This window comes from Argiope bruennichi, chromosome 6 (genome assembly GCF_947563725.1).
Source record: "Argiope bruennichi chromosome 6, qqArgBrue1.1, whole genome shotgun sequence".
Taxonomy (NCBI): domain Eukaryota; kingdom Metazoa; phylum Arthropoda; class Arachnida; order Araneae; family Araneidae; genus Argiope; species Argiope bruennichi.
In genome coordinates, this window is record NC_079156.1 from 40,358,319 (window position 1) to 40,381,921 (window position 23,603).

A 23,603-nucleotide genomic window follows, 5' to 3' on the forward strand; every position below is an offset into this window, starting at 1 on the left:
ATAAAGTTCTGCTTATTGTGTGAAGGAACTTTTTTGATATAGACAGTCCCATAATGTCATAGCGGGTATTAAAAACAATTATCTAATGAATCTAATGTTAATTCTCGGATTCAAAAACCCTTCGCGTGCTTCAGGATGCATATACTTAGTCAAAATATGAGTGAGAGGAAAGATGAAAGGAAGAGATGTTTACTTTTAACAATAAAGTGAATTCGGATTATACGCGGACTAAGGAAACGTAAAAATTGCGGATAGCTCGTAATACTGCCAGAAAACGATACTAATTCATAATAAGCACTTTAGAGCAATTTTTATTTACTGTAAGAAATCTAGATATTAAATTATAATGATTAAATGAAATATTTCTGTTAAAAAAAATTTTGATAATTCACTTTTTTTTTTTTTTTTTTGTTGTTACAGCACTTTTTTTTTTATTTATTTGTTATACAATTTTTGATAACATTTTAAGATTAACAATGATAGATTGAATAATCTTTCTTCAGTTTTCAACAATGAAAAAAGACCATTCTTTTCATTTGATTAAACAATGAAAATGACTTTAAATTCAGGAATTAGACAGAAAAATATTTTCGAAAAATTGCCAAAATTCAGAAAAATCACGAGATTAAGTATTTGATGAAACAATGAGAACGAATTTCAAAGCAACAATGTAAGATATTGTTAGAAATTAGGAAAAAAAATATTTTCGTATATTGTCAAAATTCAGAAAAAAATATATACTACTATTGAAATTACATGTTTAGGTGTTTGATGAAATAAGGGAAACGGTTTGAATTTCTGAGAAGCAATGTAATATATTGTTGGAAATTAGGCAAACAATATTTTTTTTTAATTTGTCAAAATTCAGGAAAAATTTTAGTAAACTATTAAATTGATATCATTAAAAAGAAAATTTTTAAGATTTTGAAATGATGCAAAATTTATTTTTGTGCAATAATATTTTCGGAAGTTATTTTGGATAACAGCAAAAATTCAGCTTAATTTTTAATTAATTAAAATTCTAATTAAAATTTCAAAGAAATTGCCCCGAGTCGCACATTCCCATTTGTACTTGTAAGTCAAACCGTCCTGTCTACAGTACACCAACACACATACAAACATTTATCTTTATCATCAGTAGAGATCAGAATATATTACATTTTTTTTTTTTTTTTTTAGTTTAGTATACCCTGATAGATACCCAAAAATGGCGGCTCACATACGTTTAATTTAACTTTCACATTTTTTCTTAAGTTACATTGCGTCGTATAAACCTCGGCTGCGGTCTCTGCATCTTCTCGCGTAGACAATTTTTTGTCAACCGTTCGTTTACCTCAAAACGGTGATGCAACAACGCCCTACACATCCAACGGTCTTTGCCAATAACACTTTTTTCTTCCTCTCCGGAGTCAATCTCTTCCTATCCTGCCTCTTTCATCCTCATCTTGAGCTTCCGCTCAGCTGGTTCATCCCTTAACACGTGTTCCAGCATGCCCTCTATTCCGATCACTGTGACCACGACACCGGTCAGCAGTCAAAGAAAAGTGTGTTGCGCTTTACATACGGAATTTCTATCTAGACAACCTGGATTATGCAAACTAGGAGAATTGGTGAGTGAATCTTAGAATTTTGTAGAGCATACAATGGAGTTTGGTAATCGGAACTTTTTTAATTCTGAATTATCTATGGATTCTTGAGTTTCCTACTAAATGATGTTAAAATATCTGAAATTTAAATTTGAGTAATCTTGGAATTTTGTAGAGCATGCAACAAAAATTGGTAATCCGAACATTTTTTACTCGAATTTCTGTAATTAAATAATTCGAATATCTGTGATTCAAATTTGGGTAATCTTGGAATTTTGTAGTGCATACGACGGAATTTGGTAATCCAAAAAATTTTTAATTCGAATTTATTTATAGATTCTTGAGTTCCTTACTAATATGATATTAAAATATCTGTAATTTAAATTTGAGTAATCTTGGAATTTTGTAGTGCATACAACGGAACATGGTAATCCGAACATTTTTTATTCGAATTTCTGTAATTAAATAATTCGAATATCTGTGATTCAAATTTGAGTAATCTTGGAATTTTGTAGTGCATACAATGGAATTTGGTAATCCGAAAATTTTTTTATTCGAATTTATTTATAGATTCTTGAGTTCCTTACTAATATGATATTAAAATATCTGTAATTTAAATTTGAGTAATCTTGGAATTTTGTAGTGCATACAACGGAACATGGTAATCCGAACATTTTTTATTCGAATTTATGTAATTAAATAATTCGAATATCTATGATTCAAATTTGAGTAATTCAAATTTGGAATCCAAAAATTTTTTTATTCGAATTTATTTATAGATTCTTGAGTTTCCTACTAATATGATATTAAAATATCTGTAATTCAAATTTGAGTAATCTTGGAATTTTGTAGTGCATACGACGGAATTTGGTAATGCGAAATTTTTTTTATTCGAATTTATTTATAGATTCTTCAGTTTCCAACTAAATGATGTTAAAATATCTGTAATTTAAATTTGACTGATCTTGGAATTTTGTAGAGAATGTAACGAAACTTGGTAATCCGAACTTTTTTTATTCGAATTTCTGTAAGTAAATAATTTGAATATCTGTGATTCAAATTCGAGTAATCTTGGAATTTTGTAGTGCATACGACGGAATTTGGTTATGCGAAATTTTTTTAATTCGAATTTACTTATAGATTCTTTAGTTTCCAACTGAATGATGTTAAAATATCTGTAATTTAAATTTGACTGATCTTGGAATTTTGTAGAGCATGTAACGAAACTTGGTAATCCGATCTTTTTTTATTCGAATTTCTGTAATTAAATAATTCGAATGTCTGTGAGTCAAATTTGAGTAATCTTGGAATTTTGTAGTGCATACAATGGAATTTGGTAATCCGAGAATTTTTTTATTCGAATTTATTCATAGATTTTTGAGTTTCCTACTAATATGAAATTAAAATATCTGTAATTTAAATTTGAGTGATCTTAGAATTTTGTAGTGCATACAAAGGAACTTGGTAATTTGAGCTTTGTTTATTCGAATTTATCTCTGGATTCTTGAATTTTCTACTTATATGATGTTAAAATATTTATAATTTAATTTTATTTCTATTAATTCGAGTTAAAGCTGGAGATCGTTATTATTTATATTTCTGAATTGTTTGCAGTTGTTTAAAACTTCTGGTATTGTTTGGTCTAAGTTATCACGAACGAATAATTTTTAATCTTCCTAATTTATTTCAAAATTTTATTGCTGCACAATAAATCCAATCAAAACAATTGAATTTTAAAAAAATTCTACGCATTAAATATAAATTGCTTTGTTTATTTGAAACTTTCTTCGACAATTTCTGCATTTAAAATTCCGAAAGTTGTTTAATTCTAGAATTCAATTTGACTTATGAAATTATTAATTTAAAACTTTTTTTGGTATACGACTATGTTCGGAATGAATTTTTTGAAAAACCTTCAAAAATAGTTATATTTTTGAAACATCTATGAAAAATCAAAATATACCAGTTAAATGGCAAAAAGTGTTATTTTAATTGCAAAACATGGCCTTTTTTGGATAAAAAAGAAGCATTAAGCAAAAATCTTCTAATTTACATGTTTATCAAATGAATTGATTAAAAGTTTGCAAAATAGCTTACGAAATATATTATCTAGTTCCTGAGCAAAAAAATAAGTTGTATTTCTATCCATTCTTTAAATATTGGGGTTCGACTGATAAATAATAGAAAACTTTCCATTTTTTTCACATTATGAAGTACTAAAACAATTATAAAACATTTTTAAGTGAATAGATTACTTATTCTCCGAATCAGGAACTGCAGAACATATTGAGAAATTATTATGCCAAGTTTGAATAAAAAACATGCATTAAATTTTAATTTATGAGGTTTTTTTGTTAAAAAATTGTAACAAAGATTAGAATTCGAGAAAATAGCATAAAATGTAATAGCATTAAACGCATTAAAGCATATGTAAATACAAATATAAAAGTCAGTGTAACTTTCCAAAATATAGATTTTTAGAAGCAAAATTTTAAACGATTTTATAAAGAAATCTATTCAAACATCAAGAAAATTAAATAAAAAAAATTCTTAATTTCGCAAAAAAATCTTCTTTTTAACGTAGCCACTTACTTTAAAAATTTTGAAATTAAAATCATTTTTACTATTTTACTTTACTACTCTACTTCACTTACTTATTTACTACTACTTTATTTCATTTACTTCCTTTTTTTTTATCAAAATCGCTACCTGTTGTTAAATATGTATCATTTATTAAAACAGTTAAACATTAAAGATATAAATCATTTCTTCTTTTTTTTTTTTTTTTTTTTTTTGCTTGTAGTACTTATTCTTAAATTTGATTTTTCTTAATTAAAATTTTTGGAAGAAATTATTCTTTTTAATATGGCACTGTATGCCTCAGAATATCTAATCTCCATTGGGCTTCACAATGCTTTATTAAAGGATATAACCTACACATGACTCAACTAATTGTAAACCTTTCTATTGCGGTGCTTAACATTTTAGTAATACTATGTATAGACCTATTTCGTATGACTTTCGGCGAATATTAAATATTTATCGACAAAATTCCTTTTGTGCGTCTGTATATCTTTTCCATTCTTCTCTGGTTTTATTAAGAATTTCAGATGTCCAAACGTAAAAAGAGTATCTTGATTTTTGAAGAAGCTACTCAGATTTGTTTTGAATTTGAATGAAATTCTTTATATTTTCTTATTTTTGTCAGTAAATAATTCATATCAGAAAGAATATGTTTACTAATATAATTTATTAAACAAAAGAATATATTTAATAATATAAGTTATTAAATAAAAGAATATATTTAATAATATACGTTATTAAATAAAAGAATATTTTATAATTATATATTTAATGCATATTGTACAAGAGTTATATTTAATAAAATAATTAAAATTTTATTTTAAAAAGTAAAGTTCGAATAAATAATTCCTCTCAACGTACAATACTAGCTCTAAATACAAAGAACCAAATGTCCTGAATCCAGTTGCGAATTTAGGCACTTTGTGGCTCTTGTCAGTGCACATTACTGAACCATTATTTTAATAAATTAGTCAATTTATTCTCACATTTCAATACATTTTTACTTTCTCGTGTACGAAGTGTAGAGGAAATATTGCAATAGCCGAAAATTTTGATATCTATATATTTTAATGAATCACTTTATTTCAGTCCTCCCTGTGTTCGAAAAACACAGGGAGGACTGTCAAGTCAGTCTGTGTATGTGAACATGATAATTTAGAATAATTTGAGCTACACAGATGAAATTTGGTGTATATAATTACGACCCAAATTATAGATTTCTATCAAATTTTGAACGAATCCATTCACAGGAAGTCTGTCTATCTGGCCGCTCGATTACAAATGAATTCGATAACTCTAAAATGGAAAAAGCTAGGTAGATAAAATTTGATACACAGGTTTAGCATCTAAAATATAACTCCTTATCAAATTTTGGACGAAATCTATGAAATGGTTGGGCGTCTGTCAGTCTGTATTTTCGTATGCATGTAACCATAACTCATAACACAGTGATTTAAATCACTGAAATTCGATGTGTTATCTTGTGACTGCAATAATAGTTCCTTGTCAAATTTTGGTCCCATTTGGATATGAAAAAGGTGTTCAAAATACGTATTCGCAAGATTGGATGAGTAAAAATATTCTATTCAAGCCAAAGATCCATATTTCGTAAAATTCTAAAATGTAGAAGTAATTCTGTGTCACATATTTTTTTTCAATTAGTTGGAAATAACGCGTCTAAATCACGAATTAGATTTTCGGGTACATATTGCTAAATGCCAGGAATTAACAGCCAAAAAAAATCGCCAAGGATTCACTAAAAACCTTCTATTCACGCCAAAGATCTATATTTCGTAACGATTGTTCACTAATGCCATGCAAGACATTTGCGGTCTTACCTAAAGTTAATAATTTTATGCGGTGAAAGAGGATAAGACCTTTATTGGAGAGTTTGCTAAGAAGTTTTGGATTTATTTTAGTAATTTTATGAAAATATATGTTTTTTTATTTATTAATTTACTATACATGAATGCACTCTATCAGTGTTTATACGCAATAATATACGCCGAGATATCCTGGTTGGTTAGGGCGTTGGATTCGCATCTCTTGAGTTGTGAGTTCGAACCCGGCAGGCGAAGACTCTCCGTGTGTGTGGTGACTGGTGCACATATAAATCTGTCGTAGCCACAAGGTCCACCGTATCGAGAGTAATACTGGGGGTACTGGATCAGGGGTGATCGTTCTCTCTTTTAGGTCTAAATTACGATCTGTGAATGAAATGCATGAATGAAGTCTGCCCTCGTAAAAAGTTAATGTGTGTGTAGCTAAGTCGTACTCTTGGCCCTAGATACTGCTGCTGAAAAACAAGAGACGCAAAATATTCGGCTTAAATTCGCTAACTTTGTCAACGGGATTGTCTATGACAAGTGCCATCAGAAACAACAACAACACAATTATATTTAAGTAAACAGTCCGCGTTTATAAATACGGTCATAACTAAATGAATGTAATGAAGCAGGTAGAACCCTGATAAATTATACTTGAGATTCGTAATAATTTCCTAATATTTTAAATTTCGTGGAATTTGTATTGTTTTCAAATTTATTTATTGGACAATTAAGCAAATAATGTCTTTTTAATTTACCACCTTTCTGTCTCTCTTAACTCATCCGCCCCAAGTAGCTAACTACTAATCTGGTTCATCAGAAATCCCTTACTGTCTGAATTATACCAAGCAATCCTGGGTATATTCTTTGTCTCTCATTTTCTCAGACAGTGCTGTCTCATCCAAGCTTTTAATTGGACTGAAGGCTGTATTATAGTTTTAGGTACATTAAAAGTAAAAATATAATTAGAACTTATAGCTAGGCAGCCTTTGATTTTTAAATGTAAAATAAACGTATATATGTTCAAATCCCAAAATATACGTTTTATGAAAATTGATTGCATTATCATTGATAAAGCATATATATCTCTGATACCAAATACCGCAGCGGTCCATCTGACTAAGTTCTTTAATAACACTGCAGAGAGCCATATTAAAGAACACTGTACGTGGAATTAAAATTTGCAAAGAATCGTTTGATTATTTTTAATACAAATGTACTGTTTATATAATTAGCGTTGTGAGCAAAAATAATTCTAATTCCTTTATTCTAATAAGTAATGTGTAAGTATATATAAGTAATTTCTTGTCAACCCAAATTTGAATTATATAATAAAAATTTTACAAAATTTAAATCATATTAGTAATATAATTACTATTAGTATTCCAGTAGCAGGAAATGTGATAGATTTAATCTGTTTGCCTTAGGTAACATAAAAAAAAAGTCTAAATTTTTTTATCCAAATTTAAGATCTATACTATATAAACATTTAAATTAATGCATTATAGGATTAAATTAGAGTGTATTATTATCAATTTTAAATAAGGATTTGTATAATTACAAATGTATTTGCGCCTTTGTTAAAAATTTTAAATTAACTGGAATTTTAACCACATTTACAACATATTTTTTGAATTTTTCAATAATAATTCATTTTTATGATATTCCTTATGGTTTCATTTTCTTTCAATAATGTCTTCAAAATCTCATGCTTTTACGATTTCGTTTAACTAAAACAGCTCGTATCGAAAGACTTTTCAAAAGAAATTATTATTCCTTTTATTGAAATATATCTTTGTTTTTTTTTTATTCTTTAATATATTTCATTATATCTTTTTATAAACGTTTTGAAATTTACTAAAATTTTTTCTTTAATTCATTACCATATAGTGCTCGACAAATCTAATTCAAATTTAATAAATATTAATAAAAAAGTTAAATATGATATAAATATTAATATTCTGCATTATCATCCAGAACAAAAAATTTATGCAAAATTTCACAACTTTAGTAATTCAAGAAGTTAACAAAAAATCGTTTGCAAAAATTTATATTTACAAATCACATTAAATAAAAGAAATAGAAATAATTTTTTTTAAACCGCGTTTTTTTTAAAGCAATTATTATTTGCATCTCAAGATATAATCTGAAATGTTTTAAAATCCTCAAAAATTGCCAAGTTACAGTTTTTGTTCATTTTCAACTACTTCTGTATCACGGAAAAACAAATTGCTAGCATTTTTAGGTTTTAAACTTTGATTTCAATCATTTGAGATCCCAAACTTCATTATTAAAAGAAAAAAAAAAGAAAGTCGAACAGATTTTAGATTGGGCTGTTGAAAATTAACCGTGAATGTCTTTGATATTCAGGGTTTTGAAGCTGCATAAAATTATAATAAATTTGTTGAATAGCGTCATCAAAATTTTATTAAAATCGTAATGAGGTTTTATTCAGTCTCCCTACATACCCAGCTGTTATTTTTGTTTATTTTAAAGGCTAAAAAACCACAGCAAGTCAGCAGACTATTTATAAACAAGGAAGGATGCATGGCTTCAAAAAGTGCATGTGTCTGGTATGGCGGATTTTTTACCCCCAAAGAAAATAGTAATGCAGTCGACTTGCCTTATAAGTGAATTGGTAATAGAAGTGTAAAATTAAACTAGTATTATTTTAAATCTTATATTACTAATGTTAATTTGTTAATTTTAGTAATGTATGTTCTTTCTATGTAAACATATAACAACAACATCATAACAACAGATATAACAATAACATAAAGACTAATTTAAAACGTCATTTAGTGCAGAAACCAGTTTTTGCACGTATTCTAGAAAACTACCCGTTTTCTTAAGCTTCAAACTATAGCTTGCAGAGCATATTAAATTCTTAAAAGTAAAATAATACTCCAAGCATTTTAGAATTCCATCGGCTTGTTTATTCTTTCAACTTAACAGCATATCTTACAAAACATTGCCAGAAAGGTTTACAATTGATCATCAGCTATTATACAAAAAAATAAACGAAATAATATTAATAAAATATGTTTATCAAAGAAAAATCGTTTGCTTTTACTTTTTAATAATATTTTAACTAAATAAAAATGGTAGCAGTTATAAAATGTCTGAAAAGGAATCGCCTGCTAAATGTCTATTAACAGGTTCAGATTATGATATTTACCGAACACCAGTATTGTGTGCAATTTAATTCCATATAGAGAAATGCTTGAATTAGTAGAAATTCGATTATGTATTTGGAAAGAATAATCAATAACTTAAAAAAATATCTGAAAATGTTCGGTAGTGAATGCCATAAAGTGATTTCTGCATCTTTGGAATCAAATCATAATCACAAAGGCTTACATTCTGGTAAAGCAATTACCAAATGTAGTTGGAAAATAAATCAGAAAGATAGGGTTTTTCTCAGTGGCTAGTTTCCGAATATACAGGCTAGGCTATTATACAGGGCGGCTGGAATTTTGAGGATTGCAGAAAAGTCAATTAAAATAAATGTTATTAATCTAATTGTCAAATAAATAAGTAAAAAATATTAATTCTATAAATTATAAAATATTAGGACTGTATTTATACTGAACTATTAAAATCAAAATGAATTAAAATAAAGTTAACTAATTATTTATTGATAATTTATTTGAATATTAATTTTTCATTTAATTGTTTGTATTATATTTCATATAATACAAACAATTATAAGTCATTATCTTGTTATGTCCTGTAAAATTATAACTATATAATATACAGGGTGTTTATAAAGTCCCGGACCCATTTTGATGTTTAATAACTCATAAAATAATAAAGATATAAACAAACTTATGGCATTTATTGATGGAATAACTCATATATTTTCCTTTTCAGGTTTGAATATTTTTACTTTTGTAAATATCGTCTGCGCGTGTGGTTAATTTCAGATAATTTCATTTTCCAGTCTAAATATCTGTACTTTTCTAAATATTGTCTGCTTATTAATTGCATTTTTCTCTCTTTTGTTTTTGGCAACTATTGCAATGTTATGTTTACTTTTGATGTGTTTGTTCTATCTATCTAGTACTTTTGTATGTGATGTTTTATTCGAGCGGATATTAAGGAGAATGCATACACCACAAGAGAAAGCACAGATTTTATGGTGGTTCATAGAAATGAAATCGATAGTGCAAGCACAGAGAAATTTCAGAAGAATTTACCAAAAAGATCCTCCATCCAAAAACAGCACCTTGCGGTGGAAAAAGAATTTTCTAGAAATTGGAAGTATCGAAGATAAGAAACGTTCCGGAAGTCCTTGCACAAGTGATTTTGATGTTGAGCGTGTCAGAGAGACATTTTTACACAATCCTAGAATATCTGTGAGATCAGCGGCAACAGAATTGGATATGCCAATTTCGACGGTGTACAAGGTTATTAAGAAAAAATTAAGACTGCATGCATACAAAGTTCAAATTGTTCAAGTTTTGGAACCGAACGATAGGCCTAGGAGGATGGCCTTTGCAACAGATATGCTAAGAAGGATAGAAGATGCTGCTGATTTTCTGAAGAGCATAATGTTCTCCGATGAAGCATCCTTTCATGTTTCTGGCATTGTTAATCACCATAATGTGCGCAAATGGCTCTGTGGATGCCGACATGCTTGTCGCTACCTGACGTGAAATTGACTATCGACTTGCTATTCTCCGTGCGACGAAGTGGGCACACGTGGAAGTTCCTTGACAAGGGTCATGAAACTTTTTGAGTCTATTTAACCATTTATGTTATTAATTTAAATCTATCTTTATTATTTTATGAGTTATTAAACATCAAAATGGGTCCAGGACTTTATAAACACCCTGTATATAAATGTTATAGTTTTTGATAGTTTCCTTACATTCTGTAATAATAATTAAATGCTTTTATTTGCAAGTAAGCAAATTATGAGCTATAAATCCTATTCAGCTTTCCAAAAATTTTATTCTCTTAGTTATTTTTTCTAAGATATACATTACATACATACTACGATAATATTAAAAAATAAAAGCATAAATATTTTTATATAGTTACTAGTATAAAAAAAATTCGGCATATTAATAATTTGTTTCATTTTTAAAAAGTTACTGAAATGTATAATTAAACTGATCTATTATTAAAACTGGAGCATTGAAATGAGAACTGACTTCAGCCGCGAAATGCTTAATTTTTCATCATTTTTTTTTTGCAAATTTCAGGACAAATCTAAGACAGGTCTAGGACTAACTTTTTAAATGCATACAAATTTTTGAAATAATTTTTTTCATTCGATTTTTTTATCTTAATTTTGCTAAATCAAGCAAGTATTTTATCTATCTTGTACTTCCATTTTAAGAGCCAAATAAATAATGAATCAAATTTCAGTCAAGACAAGTGTCGAAATTTTGCAGCAAATTGTCATTATCAACGGCAATACTAAAACAAACATCATTAGATTTTGTCTAGTTGTTTATTTGTCTGAAGGTCGAAGAGAATGAATGGTGTTTCAACAATTTTCACTGTAAAATATTAATCAAGTCTAACTATTTTTAAACGTTTTTTTAACTATACTTGCTTTATCTTTATAAAGATAAATTTTGCAATCTCCTTTACGTTTATTTTCTATTGCATTAGAGATATTAAATTTTGTATACTGTAAAGTATTTTATAAGCATTATTTTATTATAGTACTTAATTATCAGTTAATGATTAATTGAATCAAATGTTGATTCTATTCCCGTGACGACATCTGGCAGGGACTTAAAGAAACAATAATTTTAAGAACAAGAAGAGGAAAAATAATAATTCTGTTGCTCATTACTCTAACAGAAATATAAAACAGTTTTTTAATTAAATTTATTAGATTCTAATACAATTTAATCAATTTAAATTTTCGAAACTATCTTATAATAGGGAACATTACCATAAATACACATTGTGAAATGCAGTTGTTGCCACAAATTTTTACAGAAAAAAAACCTGCACCTTTCTGAAAGTAATTAATGCATTGTATTTTGTCTACTATGCATCGACATTTTTTTCGTAAATTCTAAACAGCCAATGAGGGGGATTTAGGGATTTTTAGCTACAAAGGCTGTCATCCCAAGTGAATCGGAAATTATGGAAACATCTGGTTTTAACTAATGTCGCAACTACAGTTAATTTAAATTGGGTAAAAAGAATATGATACAATCTCTACGTAAAAAATGAAATTTTTAAACAGAATTTATTTATTTATTATACTTGTGGTGGACCTGCTTTCATCAAAATTACGTCACAGTTTAAGTTGCGTGATCCTGCAAGCTGATTTACTATTTATTATACGTGCACGAGATATTATTCTACTGCATTTTATTATACTGCAACTGTATCTTTTTTTTAACACAATAAAAGGCAACTTACATATTGTTTTCATTTGATGCAGAGAGGTTTTCAGTGATGAAAAAGTCTTATTGTATTTCCCAGTTTTTTACTTGAGTTGCTTCAATGGAGAGTGTTCTAATTACCGTCTATGAAGATTTTTACTTGGTTATAACTTTTGAATAATTGGACGGATTTTCAAAATATTCTCACCATCGTAAGCAGAAAAAATTCTTCTTTTTTATCAACGTATCATTTTTGAAGATGGAGTACGGAGGATTTTGATGGATTTCGAAAGCTTCGAATAAGAGCGATAGATAACGTTGTTTTACGTTAAACACTCAAGTTCGCCATTTTTTCAGAATTTTCTGATGACTTCATTTAATTATTTTTCAAAATCGGATGTGATTTCCATTTGCTTCTCGGGTCACCAATATGGATGTTGTCTATAATATTTAAATTCAATGACGGCGTAACAAAATAACATCTTTATTTAACGGAAACATTAAGAAGAAAAAAAAGATACAGTTGCAGTATAATAAAATGCAGTAGAATAATATCTCTTGCTCGTATAATAGTAAATCAGCTTGCAGGATCACGCAACTTAAACTGTGACGTAATTTTGATGAAAGCAGGTCCACCACATACTATTTATTAGCTAATATTCAAACGGCTTTGTTTTGGGGCTGATATTTTTTTCTGTAAATTGCATGATGCATTAAACTTAGACTGCAAGTATTGTTGCAATTAAATTAGATGAAGAAACGAATCTACGAATAAAAACTAAATCATTATTATGTTATGATTTTTAGAGCAAGAGGTTTGAATTTGAGTTCACGGACAGACAAACATTTTCTTTCAATTACCTTTCATTTTTCTATGTTATATCATTTTTATTAGTGAAATCTCAATATAATAAAAAAATCTGGCAAATGTAAAATGTGTTTTCCATATAAAATAAAATTTTTTAATAAGAGGCATAAATCAATTCATTTTCAAGGAGAAAGATTGAAATATACTTATAAATTAAAGCCCAATTTTAATTGAATTATAAGTGGGTGGAAACATAAAATATAAAGAACTACAATCATTTCCCAATGATAAAGAAAAATCATAATGGTATTTTTTGTTTTTTTCCCCATAATCATATATACAATTATTCTGAATTACCAATACTTAGGTAAAAATGAAATGTTTTCTATTTGAATTATAGATTCATATAATAGAATTTAGAAAACTTTCTGTAACTAAAAACTAATAAAAATTTCTTAATAGATGCTTTTAGAATACGAGTTGATAATAATTTTTAAATAAATAAAAATATTTAGATAATAAAATTGTTTTTTAAATTATAATTTTTTTATAATGTTTAAGTTAAAAATATTGCGTTAAATTGTTTAACTATTTCGTATACTTATTTAATTGATCATGACATATTATTTTTAATTAAGTCTGAAATAGGCTTAATCTCTTTAATGACAAACGTTTTACTACCAGTTCTCGCATTTTTTTTACAAATTCGACCAAATCGGTTAAGTTTTACTAAATTTTATTTTCGGTGTTTTATCTTACATTCGTATATTTTTACTTTCTTATAAAGTAAGGAATATAATTTTCTAAAGTACTTTGTAGCTGCCATAAACTTTACTCTCTTCCGCTTAGATACATAAATCGAAAAACTTCCCTACAACGTTAAGATTTTATTTCAGTAGAAAGTTTATAAATTACTAAGGCTTCTTTTAGCAAAAAACCTCTAAATACTTTGTGAAACAAAATTCATGTATGTAAAAATATCAACTCACTTTATTTCATCTGCTTGTTGTGTTACTTTCTTCGAAATGCTTTTCAGTTTATTAAACAAATTTCAATAGAAAGTGGAATTAATTTTTTTCATTTCCATTTTTTTATCTTATTGATTAAATTTCATAATCATGTATTTAAGTAAAAATTTAATTAATAATTAATTAAATTTAAAATTAATTAACTAACAAATAAATTAAATAGTTTAAAAAATTCTGTGTGAAAATTCCGTGAAAGACAGTTTGAATTAATTTGTGCTCAAAATACTCATTCTTAAGATAAAATCACTTCAGTGCATCCTACTGCAATGTTTAAATTCATCTAAACTTTTTACTTAATTAAATCTATCAACAAATAAATAAAATAAACAAATCTGCTAATTTGGATTAATAATAATAAGTAAAACATTAAATTTAAAAATATCGTTTGCTTTTTCTATTGTTCTATTTTATCCTCCACTAACACAATATCTATAAATTTAGAACAAGCAATAGTAAAAATTAATAATGCAATTCAAATATTAGTGGAAAAAATTAGACACATTAAAAACATAAGTAAACACGAACGGCAACTGCGCCAAACAGTTGCGAAAAGTTCCAAAAGCTAACACAGAAAGGCTAAGTTTAACGACTTCAAAAAAAAAAAAAAAAACTCAAGGTCTGTGTACTATTTGAAGTAAAAGAAGTTATTGGACTTGATGCATACTGAAGAAATTCCTTTCATTCTTTTTGGAAACGATAAAACCGATCTTCCGCTAGCTAGCATGCTTAATTTCAAGTTAATAGTTATAAAAATAAAAAGAATAATAATAATAAAAAAAGAATTCCTAAAGGTTATCGCTTAGTTTCACTTACCAGAAATATCGTCTGCGGTATCAGCTGAAGCGTCAATGGGGCACCCAACCGGGGTGGCTCGTAGCCAACTAAAAATTCCAATGGGTGCCGACAAACTTAAGTAAATACAGAGGAGCAGAATCTTTTTTTTAAAAATGAAATTACTATTTTGATTTTTCTTGTATATAAAACTCTTATCCTTCAACTAAAAAAAATGTTATTCGTTTCTGAAACAAATATTAGGTTGCTTTATATTAATTGATAAAGTCATTACATCTACTGATAATGCAACGAAATTAGAAAATTAGCCATGATTGTAATTTAAATAATCTAAGTCAATAAATCTTTCATAATATTGATTATATCTTACTCAAATATTGTTATCATAATAGTTAGGCGAGTTTTTTTAAAATTTAACTTTCATATATTTTATATATATATTTGCATTTATCAAGGCTTCTGAGAAGAGAATAAAAAAAATATTTAATTTCTATTTTCCGAATTTTTGTAAATATTTTTTGAATTTTCTTTTTATGAGTCTTTATCTTTATAAGTAACCGCTTTTGGACACAACTGGTTCTGAAGGAACTCACTAAAATTCTCAATTGTGCGTTTTATCTAACTTTTTGGGTATAATAAGGATGAATATGTATTTGTGCGTTCAGTGTTACTTGCATTTATTTAATAACACTGCTTTTATTAATTTCCGATTTTCTCTCACAATGCTTTTTGAAATTTCTATTTTTATTTTTAATTTTTTTATTTTAATGGATTTTCTTGAAAATAGATATTGTTTAATTGACTCAAATGGAATTAAAGCTAAGTTCATTCAGAAAAATTAAATTATCAATCACTTAAAGAAAAAGATTACATTTCCTCAGTTTTTATATTAATCGTTTGGTATAGTTTAATTTTTACAAGAAATAGAAATCGTTTGGTGCTACTGATATTCTCATTTTAATTTTATTTTTTTAAAAAAATAAAACTGTGGATAATAAAAGGATTTTATGTATTTTATTTGAATTATTATTTGAAAGGTTTTAATATTTTATTTGAAAGTATTTTTGCATTAGAAATATCATATTTTGCGATGTTCAAAGTTCCGGGATTTATTTTACTACGGAAGAAAGAGTAAAGGTAGAAAGATAAGATTAGATATGGAAGCTGAGTAAAGATAAATTATTTGGTGTTTCCCTTGACGTAACTACTCTATGCATTTTGGACATCGTTCATGCAAAGACAGAAATATTTATTGCTAACCTCCTTTTGTTATTCCCTTTAGCATTTTGAGTGGGGCATTGTCATGCTGGAACATTAGGAATTGGCCTTAGAAAGATCTGATATAACGCCTTCATCGACAGTTAAGAGCTTTAACATATTCTTCTTTAATAGTTGTACAATTAAGCTGATGGAATTCCTTCTGTACAATCCCTTTTCAATTGAAGACAATTTTTCTCTGCGACTGGAAGTTTTGAATATCTATAATGACGAGATACGCACATGCGCTGTTTGTATCAGAATCGGTTTTATCCAATCGAGATAAAACCGGTTCTGATTAATTGGTCAATTACATACTATTCTTCATTATGTTCAGCAGGACATTCATTCACTTCATTAATCCTTTGAATATCTTTAAAAAATTTGAACATAGCAGCATATTTTTTTAAAAAAAAATTGATATTTTGAATTTTAAAGAATGACACTTAGGATATAAAAATTTCTTGTTCTTTTTCTTCTTCTTTTTTTTTCAGCTGTTTGGCGGCATATGCGTGGGGCTGATGATTACTTACGGAACACCAGTCTGGATGACGTTGGGCATTGCTTATCCACTGTTTCTAGTCAATTCTTCGGCCGCCCTCCTCTTTACATCGGTCAGCCTATTCTGTTACCTCATATCCGAGCACACATACAGAGCTATCAGAACAACAGTTCTTGTAAGTTAATATACGTCAACAGAAAAAAATTGATGTAGCTTAGTTTGATTTAGTTTTATCCACGTCTTGCTTAGAAGCAAAACGGAGGCTATTTTGAGACGCATTTCATATACACTTTTTTTTATCAGAATTTAATTTGTGGTGAAAAGCTTATAAACCGCTACGAGACATGAGTATAAGCTACGAGTTAACAGCTACGAGACATGAGTATAAGCTACGAGTTAACAGCTACGAGACATGAGTATTACTTTTGTCTTGTTACACGGCTGCGAACCACAAGGTCCCTGGTTATATCCTCGCTCCTAATAAACCGCTACATTGGTGACCCGGACGTGATCACCAGAAGATTGCGTGTTCAAATCACGTCCGGGTCACCAATGTGCAAGTTTCTTGAGGTTCGAACTCGCAACGTTAGGGTTCATACCCGAGTAACAAAGCCACTAGACAAAAGTGTATACTCCTTTCCGGTGGTTGTTACCTGGCTTATGAAGTTACCACCACAAATTGATCAAAAATGAAATCAGAGGATGACGCTTTTTTCGTCCTAACTTCCAAAAAATATTGCTGCACAGAAATAATTTTTACACAATTTAAAAATTAAATATATATATCTCTCCCTCTGTATCTGTCTCTCTGTGTGTATATGCGTATAATAACATCTTTTAATTTAATTTCAATCGCAATTGATTACCTATTTTTATTTTAAATTAACCAATGTTAAATTCCTTCTAAAATTTTCTCTTATTTTCCGGTTCAAATCCCACTTTTCATTTAATTAGTACCAACACGCCCTCTAAAAAAAAATCCCTTTTCTTTGGCTTTCACGCCACAAGCGAAGGGATAGCAATCCCAGGTGCTAATGTAGATGTTTAAAAGATTAAGATTCCCTTTCCTAAATCGACAGGTATCAAATAAATCCCTATCGGAATCTAGTAATAAAACCACTAAATGGAAAAAAATCTGTTACTTCCGCTCTTGTCTTCTGGTTCGAATGTGAGTATTTGCTTCCTGTGTAAAAATTATGCCTCCCGTGGTAAAATAAATTGAAATTTATTCAAAAAGTATCTTCCTTTCGGCCACGTAAACTGCCAAAATTATGCTATACGTACATGTATGTGGTGTCCGGAGCGCCATCCTGGCGGCGCTCGTGTCATCACTCAGCAGTCACTAAGAAGTTATCTGATTGCCGCTATTAAAACCGTATTCAGTACTGTAATAGCGTTCATCGATGTACAGCGGCCCAGCCGTTCGTTCAGTTCATTAAATTCGTTTATGTTAAATGAGTGTGTGTTTCTTGTAATATGAGCCATCTCTAAGCATTAATCTCAACCGGGCTTTCCCCTAGGGCCTGAGAGAGATATTTGATTTGATATATAATCCGATTAGTAGAGGCCTGTTTTTCGAGCCAGAGTTAACATATCTCTAGATGTATACATGTAAAACATAATTTTAACAGGGTGCGTGGCCGAAAAGAAAAGTGTTTGGAATTTTATTTCATCCCCGGAGACATAATTTGTACAAGAAACACCGATCTTAAAAGATGCGTCAGTCTACATCGGGAAACAAGAGCAAAAGAGACAGAAATTTTCCCCTTCAGTGATTTTATTATGAGATTCTCATAGAGATTTCTTTGACACGTGTCCATTTAAGCAAGGGAATCTTAGGTATCTTTAAAGGAATGCTGTGAGCATAAGGGATTTTTATCCCTTCACTAGGTGGCGCGAGAAAATGTTGAAGTCCTCAGTTTTCTAAAGCGCGTATTAAAGGTAATTAAATAAAAAGTCGGAATTGGATCAGGAAATAAGAGAGCATTTTAGAATGAAGTTAATATGAGGTAAATTAAGATTAAAAAAAAATAGGAAATTATTTAGGATTTAAATTAGATTAAGAGCTATCATTACATATATATTCAACTTACTGGTCGTGTGATTTTTTTTTCTGAAAATCCAATTTTTTTCCCCTTAACTTTGACAATTCTTTAAAAAAAGATTTTGTATCAATATATTTCATTGTTGCAATGACATTCAAAATTTTTTTCATTATTCCATCATATATCGAATCGTGTAATTTTCCTTCTTTTGGACTGTTGAAAGTTAAAGCAAGATTATGTTCTTTTATCTGCTCAATTTATTTGAGGAATAAGAAACTAACATTAAAGACAGCGTACAAACATTATCAATGTAAGAATTCCATTAAGAAAATATATTTTCAAAATACGCAAGATAAATATAAGGCTGCTAAAATAACACGATATTAATGTCTATATCAGTTTGATAATTAAAAATATTTTTTTAGGAATCATAAGTATCGAAATTAGGTATAACAGATTCAGTGGAAATCAAACGAAACCAATATTGTCTACAAATCAGTTGGTCACTAAAGCTAACTAGCATGTCATAAATGCTGAGAACATCTCAGTAAAAAGCATTTTTATGACTGACGACTTGATAGTAACGATGCCAACAGTATAATATGCTCCCTATAACTTATTTATTTATTTTCATTTATTGCAGGAAATTTTCCAGAACGCAACAGCGTCCGTCCTGTATGCGGTTGGCTCGGGCTTCCTGTTGATGCACACCTCGTTCTTCTTGTGGCCGATGTACATAATCATTCCTTACTTTCAGGCCTATCCGGCTCTCATGACTGCTGGGGTGAGTTGGAAACTGATACAGAGATGATGATAATGCATTGCACTGTCTCTCTTGGCGACTTTTTTTTGTTAGTTTCAAGGTTTCCTCGTTTCAATACAGTTGTTTGTTTTCGAAGGGGCTTTGGCGACGTTTTATCATTTTTTATGTTAGCGAAAAGAAAAAAAGTCAGCCAAAGGGGAGGAGATTACGCATGATGTCCCTGTTCAAAGAGGACATTAATCATTTTTCTGAGTTTCATATTTCAAGAAAAGAAACTAACTCTTTCACTCATCAGCTAAAAAGCTATGATTTTATTCTATTTTTTTAAGCAAATTTAAACATTAAAATGCCTGTATTTCAGACATTGCATTAACGGAAGAAAATGGCTATTTTTTTTTATATCTTGCCATATTTTATACAAAAACATAAAAAAAATTACCTTCGTGGAGTTCCCTAAGAATAGGATCTGAAGTATCCATTAGCTTTCTGCACCAACTAAATGCTTGAACAGAATGGCTAAATGTTCGAAGTTTGGTACGCAGACTTTATACAAATGCAGATCTATAGAAAAAGAGAAAGTCTGAGGAAAAGGGAGGAATCTGTGGAAGAAAGGGATTGTTTATCAACAATTTTGTTCAGAAGATCGTATACCAAATTGTTAACTATACAAGTCCAATACCACATACAAAATATCTACGCAGTTATGTTAAAAATTATTGTGTTAAAACACACACGAATATACAAACCGTGTGATGCCCATTCCTTTGACGGACTTCATCCAAAATATAACAAAACATTTTTAAACTTGAGTGTTTGGACGACTAGCCAAATTTCATCCCTGTAGCTCAAAGCAATTTTGAAGCATCATAACCACAAGCAGATAAATAGACTGTTTCAAAAACATGTATTTGAGATTCAGAGGGGCGAATTTCTAAATAAGCATCTACCTACGATCGCAAGAATGGAAAGGAACAGCAAATAGATGGATTTAAACATTTTATTTTCTAGTCGCAAAATAAATAAGTTTGTAAAAGATACAAATTTTATGAATGATGAAACATTAGAATAACATTACCATTTTATCAAATATATTTGGTTAGGTTCCTGCAGGTTTGCTTGCGTTCTTAATTATTATATTATTTATAAAACTGGATATTGGATTCGATAATACTATATGCAAAGTGGCTGCCAGACAGTCTGGAATCATAATAAGTACATAAAAACAAATATTACATATTTACAAATAAAATAAAAAAATATCAATCTTAATTAATTAGAAATCTTAATTATTAGAAATCAGTAGCATATTCAAAATGTACTGAAATGTGAAGCTAAATTGTCCATCTTATTACAAGAAAGACCTCATAATATAAATTGCTGAAACAAGCAAAATAACGAATTCCGCCACTGGACTGAGGGAAATCTAAAATGCGAAAATTTGCAAAATATTGAGGTCATATTTTGGGCGATTACAATACTTGATATATTTCGTAAGCGACAAAATAAAAAAAAATGGCTTTATGAAATTTAGAAAAGTCTGGAACATATAGATTTATCAAAATCTCCAGATCGAATTTTTGGGCGACTGCAATACTTTTTTGATACAAGTGTTATACTTTTTAAATTATTTATAAGAAGTGAAAGAAAAAAAATTTTCTTTCTTACGAATACAACAACTTCATTGAAAATTTCATCCTGAAATTGATTTAAAGCCATTGCAAGTTTTATTTCAGATAAAAACTAGAATATTGATAGAATAAAGAGCGGAAATATTCGATATTAAAAGCAAGCTAAGGAGAATTGATGTATAAAAAACTATTATTGACTTTTAGAAAGGAAACGGAAAAAGGAAACCGCTGACGATTTAATTCGCCATTTTGAGGATGAATGAAACCTCAAATAATATTTTCCTTTAAGCTATTCTATACGAAGTTTGGGATGGACATGATGCCATTTTCGGACACATTTATTATCATTGCAAAATTCACCCAATATTTTTTTCCCTGAATTGCACAATTTCTTTTCTTTACTGCACGACCTTGACTGAGAGTTTCATGAAAGAAATAAAATTTACCTTCTATGCCATGCCTGTCATTTTGAAGGTTTTACTTTAGACGTCAATACAACTACACACTTTTCTTTAAAAAAAAATATTTCAAGCTTTAAAGTGTGCACTTCCTTTAACATTTATGGTCCACAAAAATGCATGTTTTTCGATTTCAAAAAATAATAGCTTTTGAGTTTTATTAAAATGGAATTGTCCATAATTTGAATTTTATGTCGAAGATTGATTCCCTTTTAACTTATCAATAAATAGTTCATACTAGTTAACTAGAACAAAATTTTCACACATGAACTTTTAAAGAAATTTCGTGTGCAACTTTTGTACTGGTGAAATTGTCACCTTAATCTTGAATGAATTAACCAGAACAGGAATTAATCGAAAAGTTATATTTGATTGAAAATTTTTTTTATCAAATTTGCTTAAATATTTTGAGTAAACATGCTTTTAGATTTTTAAACTTTTCTTGTTTCTCTTTCATGGGTATGTTGTGAAATTGTTCATAAAAAGCTGCTTTATTTTTCTATTTTCTTTTGCAGGTGTTTGGTTCTTTATGCTCTTTTATTCATGCCATCGATGCCTATTGTGCTTATCGAACATTCCGAAGTATTCACTTTACTCGCTAAAAAAAGTCAGAAAGAAGTTGCAGTTTTCTCCTGCGTACAACTACAAAATTCATCTAATTCTCCGAAACAAATTATTATTATATTTATTCTGTCTTATTTATTTTTAATGCTTATTCTAATAATCAATTTTTCTTTTTGATATTGTTTTAAAATCGAATCGAAACGACGACGAATTACGATTTATTGAAATTATTAACGATCGATTTTGTAAAATAAACGAATCTTAAAAAGTCTGAAACAAAAGAAGTATAAAATGAACTGACAAATGCAGAAGGAAAAAGTATTTATATGCAAACAATACCTGAAAAAGTTAAAAGCTAATTTTATTTTCTTGATATTAATATTGCTAATTAAAATGGCAAACGATCTATATGTTCATTTTTAATTGTATTTTTATTTTATTTTAGCTATGCCTCTTGAATTTATTATAAAAATTGAATTAACTTCTCATTGCCTAGTTATTTGTTGAATATTGAGCTAAACTGCTTCAAAAAGGTTAAAAATTTCTTTTCACTCTTTATGTAAAATTGCTTTTTTAATTATTAAACTGCCTTTTAATTGCTAAATTTTTTTAATTACTAAACTGCTACTAAAAAGTTATGCAGATTTTTCTATTGAGAAATAGACTTCATTATGCATTTCAAAACAAATTTATAATAATTTATAATAATTAATAATTAAATTTATAATAAATTCCGTACTCTGTGTAGAATATATGCATTACACACATTCTATATTACGGGTGTATTTGATGGAACTTAAGTGAAAACTGGTTGATATTTGTAGCTTGGCTGTCATAAAACTTGTTCTAGAGTTTTAAAGCAAGTTATAAAAAAAATGTTACGTATTTGCTGTGGTGAATGAGTTAGTGTTAAATAATGCATGTGTTTGCTGAATTTTTCTGTGTGTTTCTAGTTTGATACTAATTATTTATTATTTTGGAATACATTTGTAACTGTGGTGTTTAATAAACATTTATAAAAACAAGTTGTGTCAAATACTCCAAACGTTTAAATATTTTATTTGTATAAAAAGTGTAAATTTCTTAAAATACTCCATGTAAATGAAATATTTTAAGAAAAGAAAATATAAAAATTAGTCTATTCATTTTTTAAAAGAAATAATCTTAAAGTCCAAAAATTAATGTAATTAATAAATTTTTGTTTGGATAAAAACTTTTATTAAATAGTTAAATTGACATATTTGGAAAGCTAAAAAAAACAGTTTGGAAGTGATTATTTACTTTTATCAGCTGAATTAATAAATGCAAGTTTTTAAAACTCGCAAATATTTTTATGTACTTTTAACATACAATAAAACTATATGTTAACGACACAAAAAATCGTACTAAAATCCTGAAGAATGAACC

At 28.4% G+C, this 23,603-nt stretch overlaps 1 protein-coding gene across 1 annotated transcript; it reads left to right on the forward strand.

Annotated features, from left to right (window-relative positions):
* The first annotated feature begins 1,422 nt into the window (after nt 1–1,422).
* Nucleotides 1,423–23,188, forward strand: LOC129972530 (protein singles bar-like). Its single transcript, XM_056086694.1, has 4 exons — nt 1,423–1,610; nt 16,731–16,913; nt 19,427–19,567; nt 22,148–23,188. Exons 1-4 carry the CDS (start codon nt 1,491–1,493, stop codon nt 22,232–22,234), a joined length of 531 nt encoding a protein of 176 aa, XP_055942669.1. The 5' UTR covers nt 1,423–1,490; the 3' UTR covers nt 22,235–23,188.
* The last annotated feature ends 415 nt before the right edge of the window (nt 23,189–23,603 follow it).

Coding starts and splice junctions, on each gene's coding strand:
- LOC129972530 (XM_056086694.1), top strand. CDS start 1,491: ATGCCCTCTATTCCGATCACTGTGACCACGACACCGGTCAGCAGTCAA. Junction 16,914..19,426: donor CTATCAGAACAACAGTTCTT/GTAAGTTAATAT, acceptor CATTTATTGCAG/GAAATTTTCCAGAACGCAAC. Junction 19,568..22,147: donor CGGCTCTCATGACTGCTGGG/GTGAGTTGGAAA, acceptor TTTCTTTTGCAG/GTGTTTGGTTCTTTATGCTC.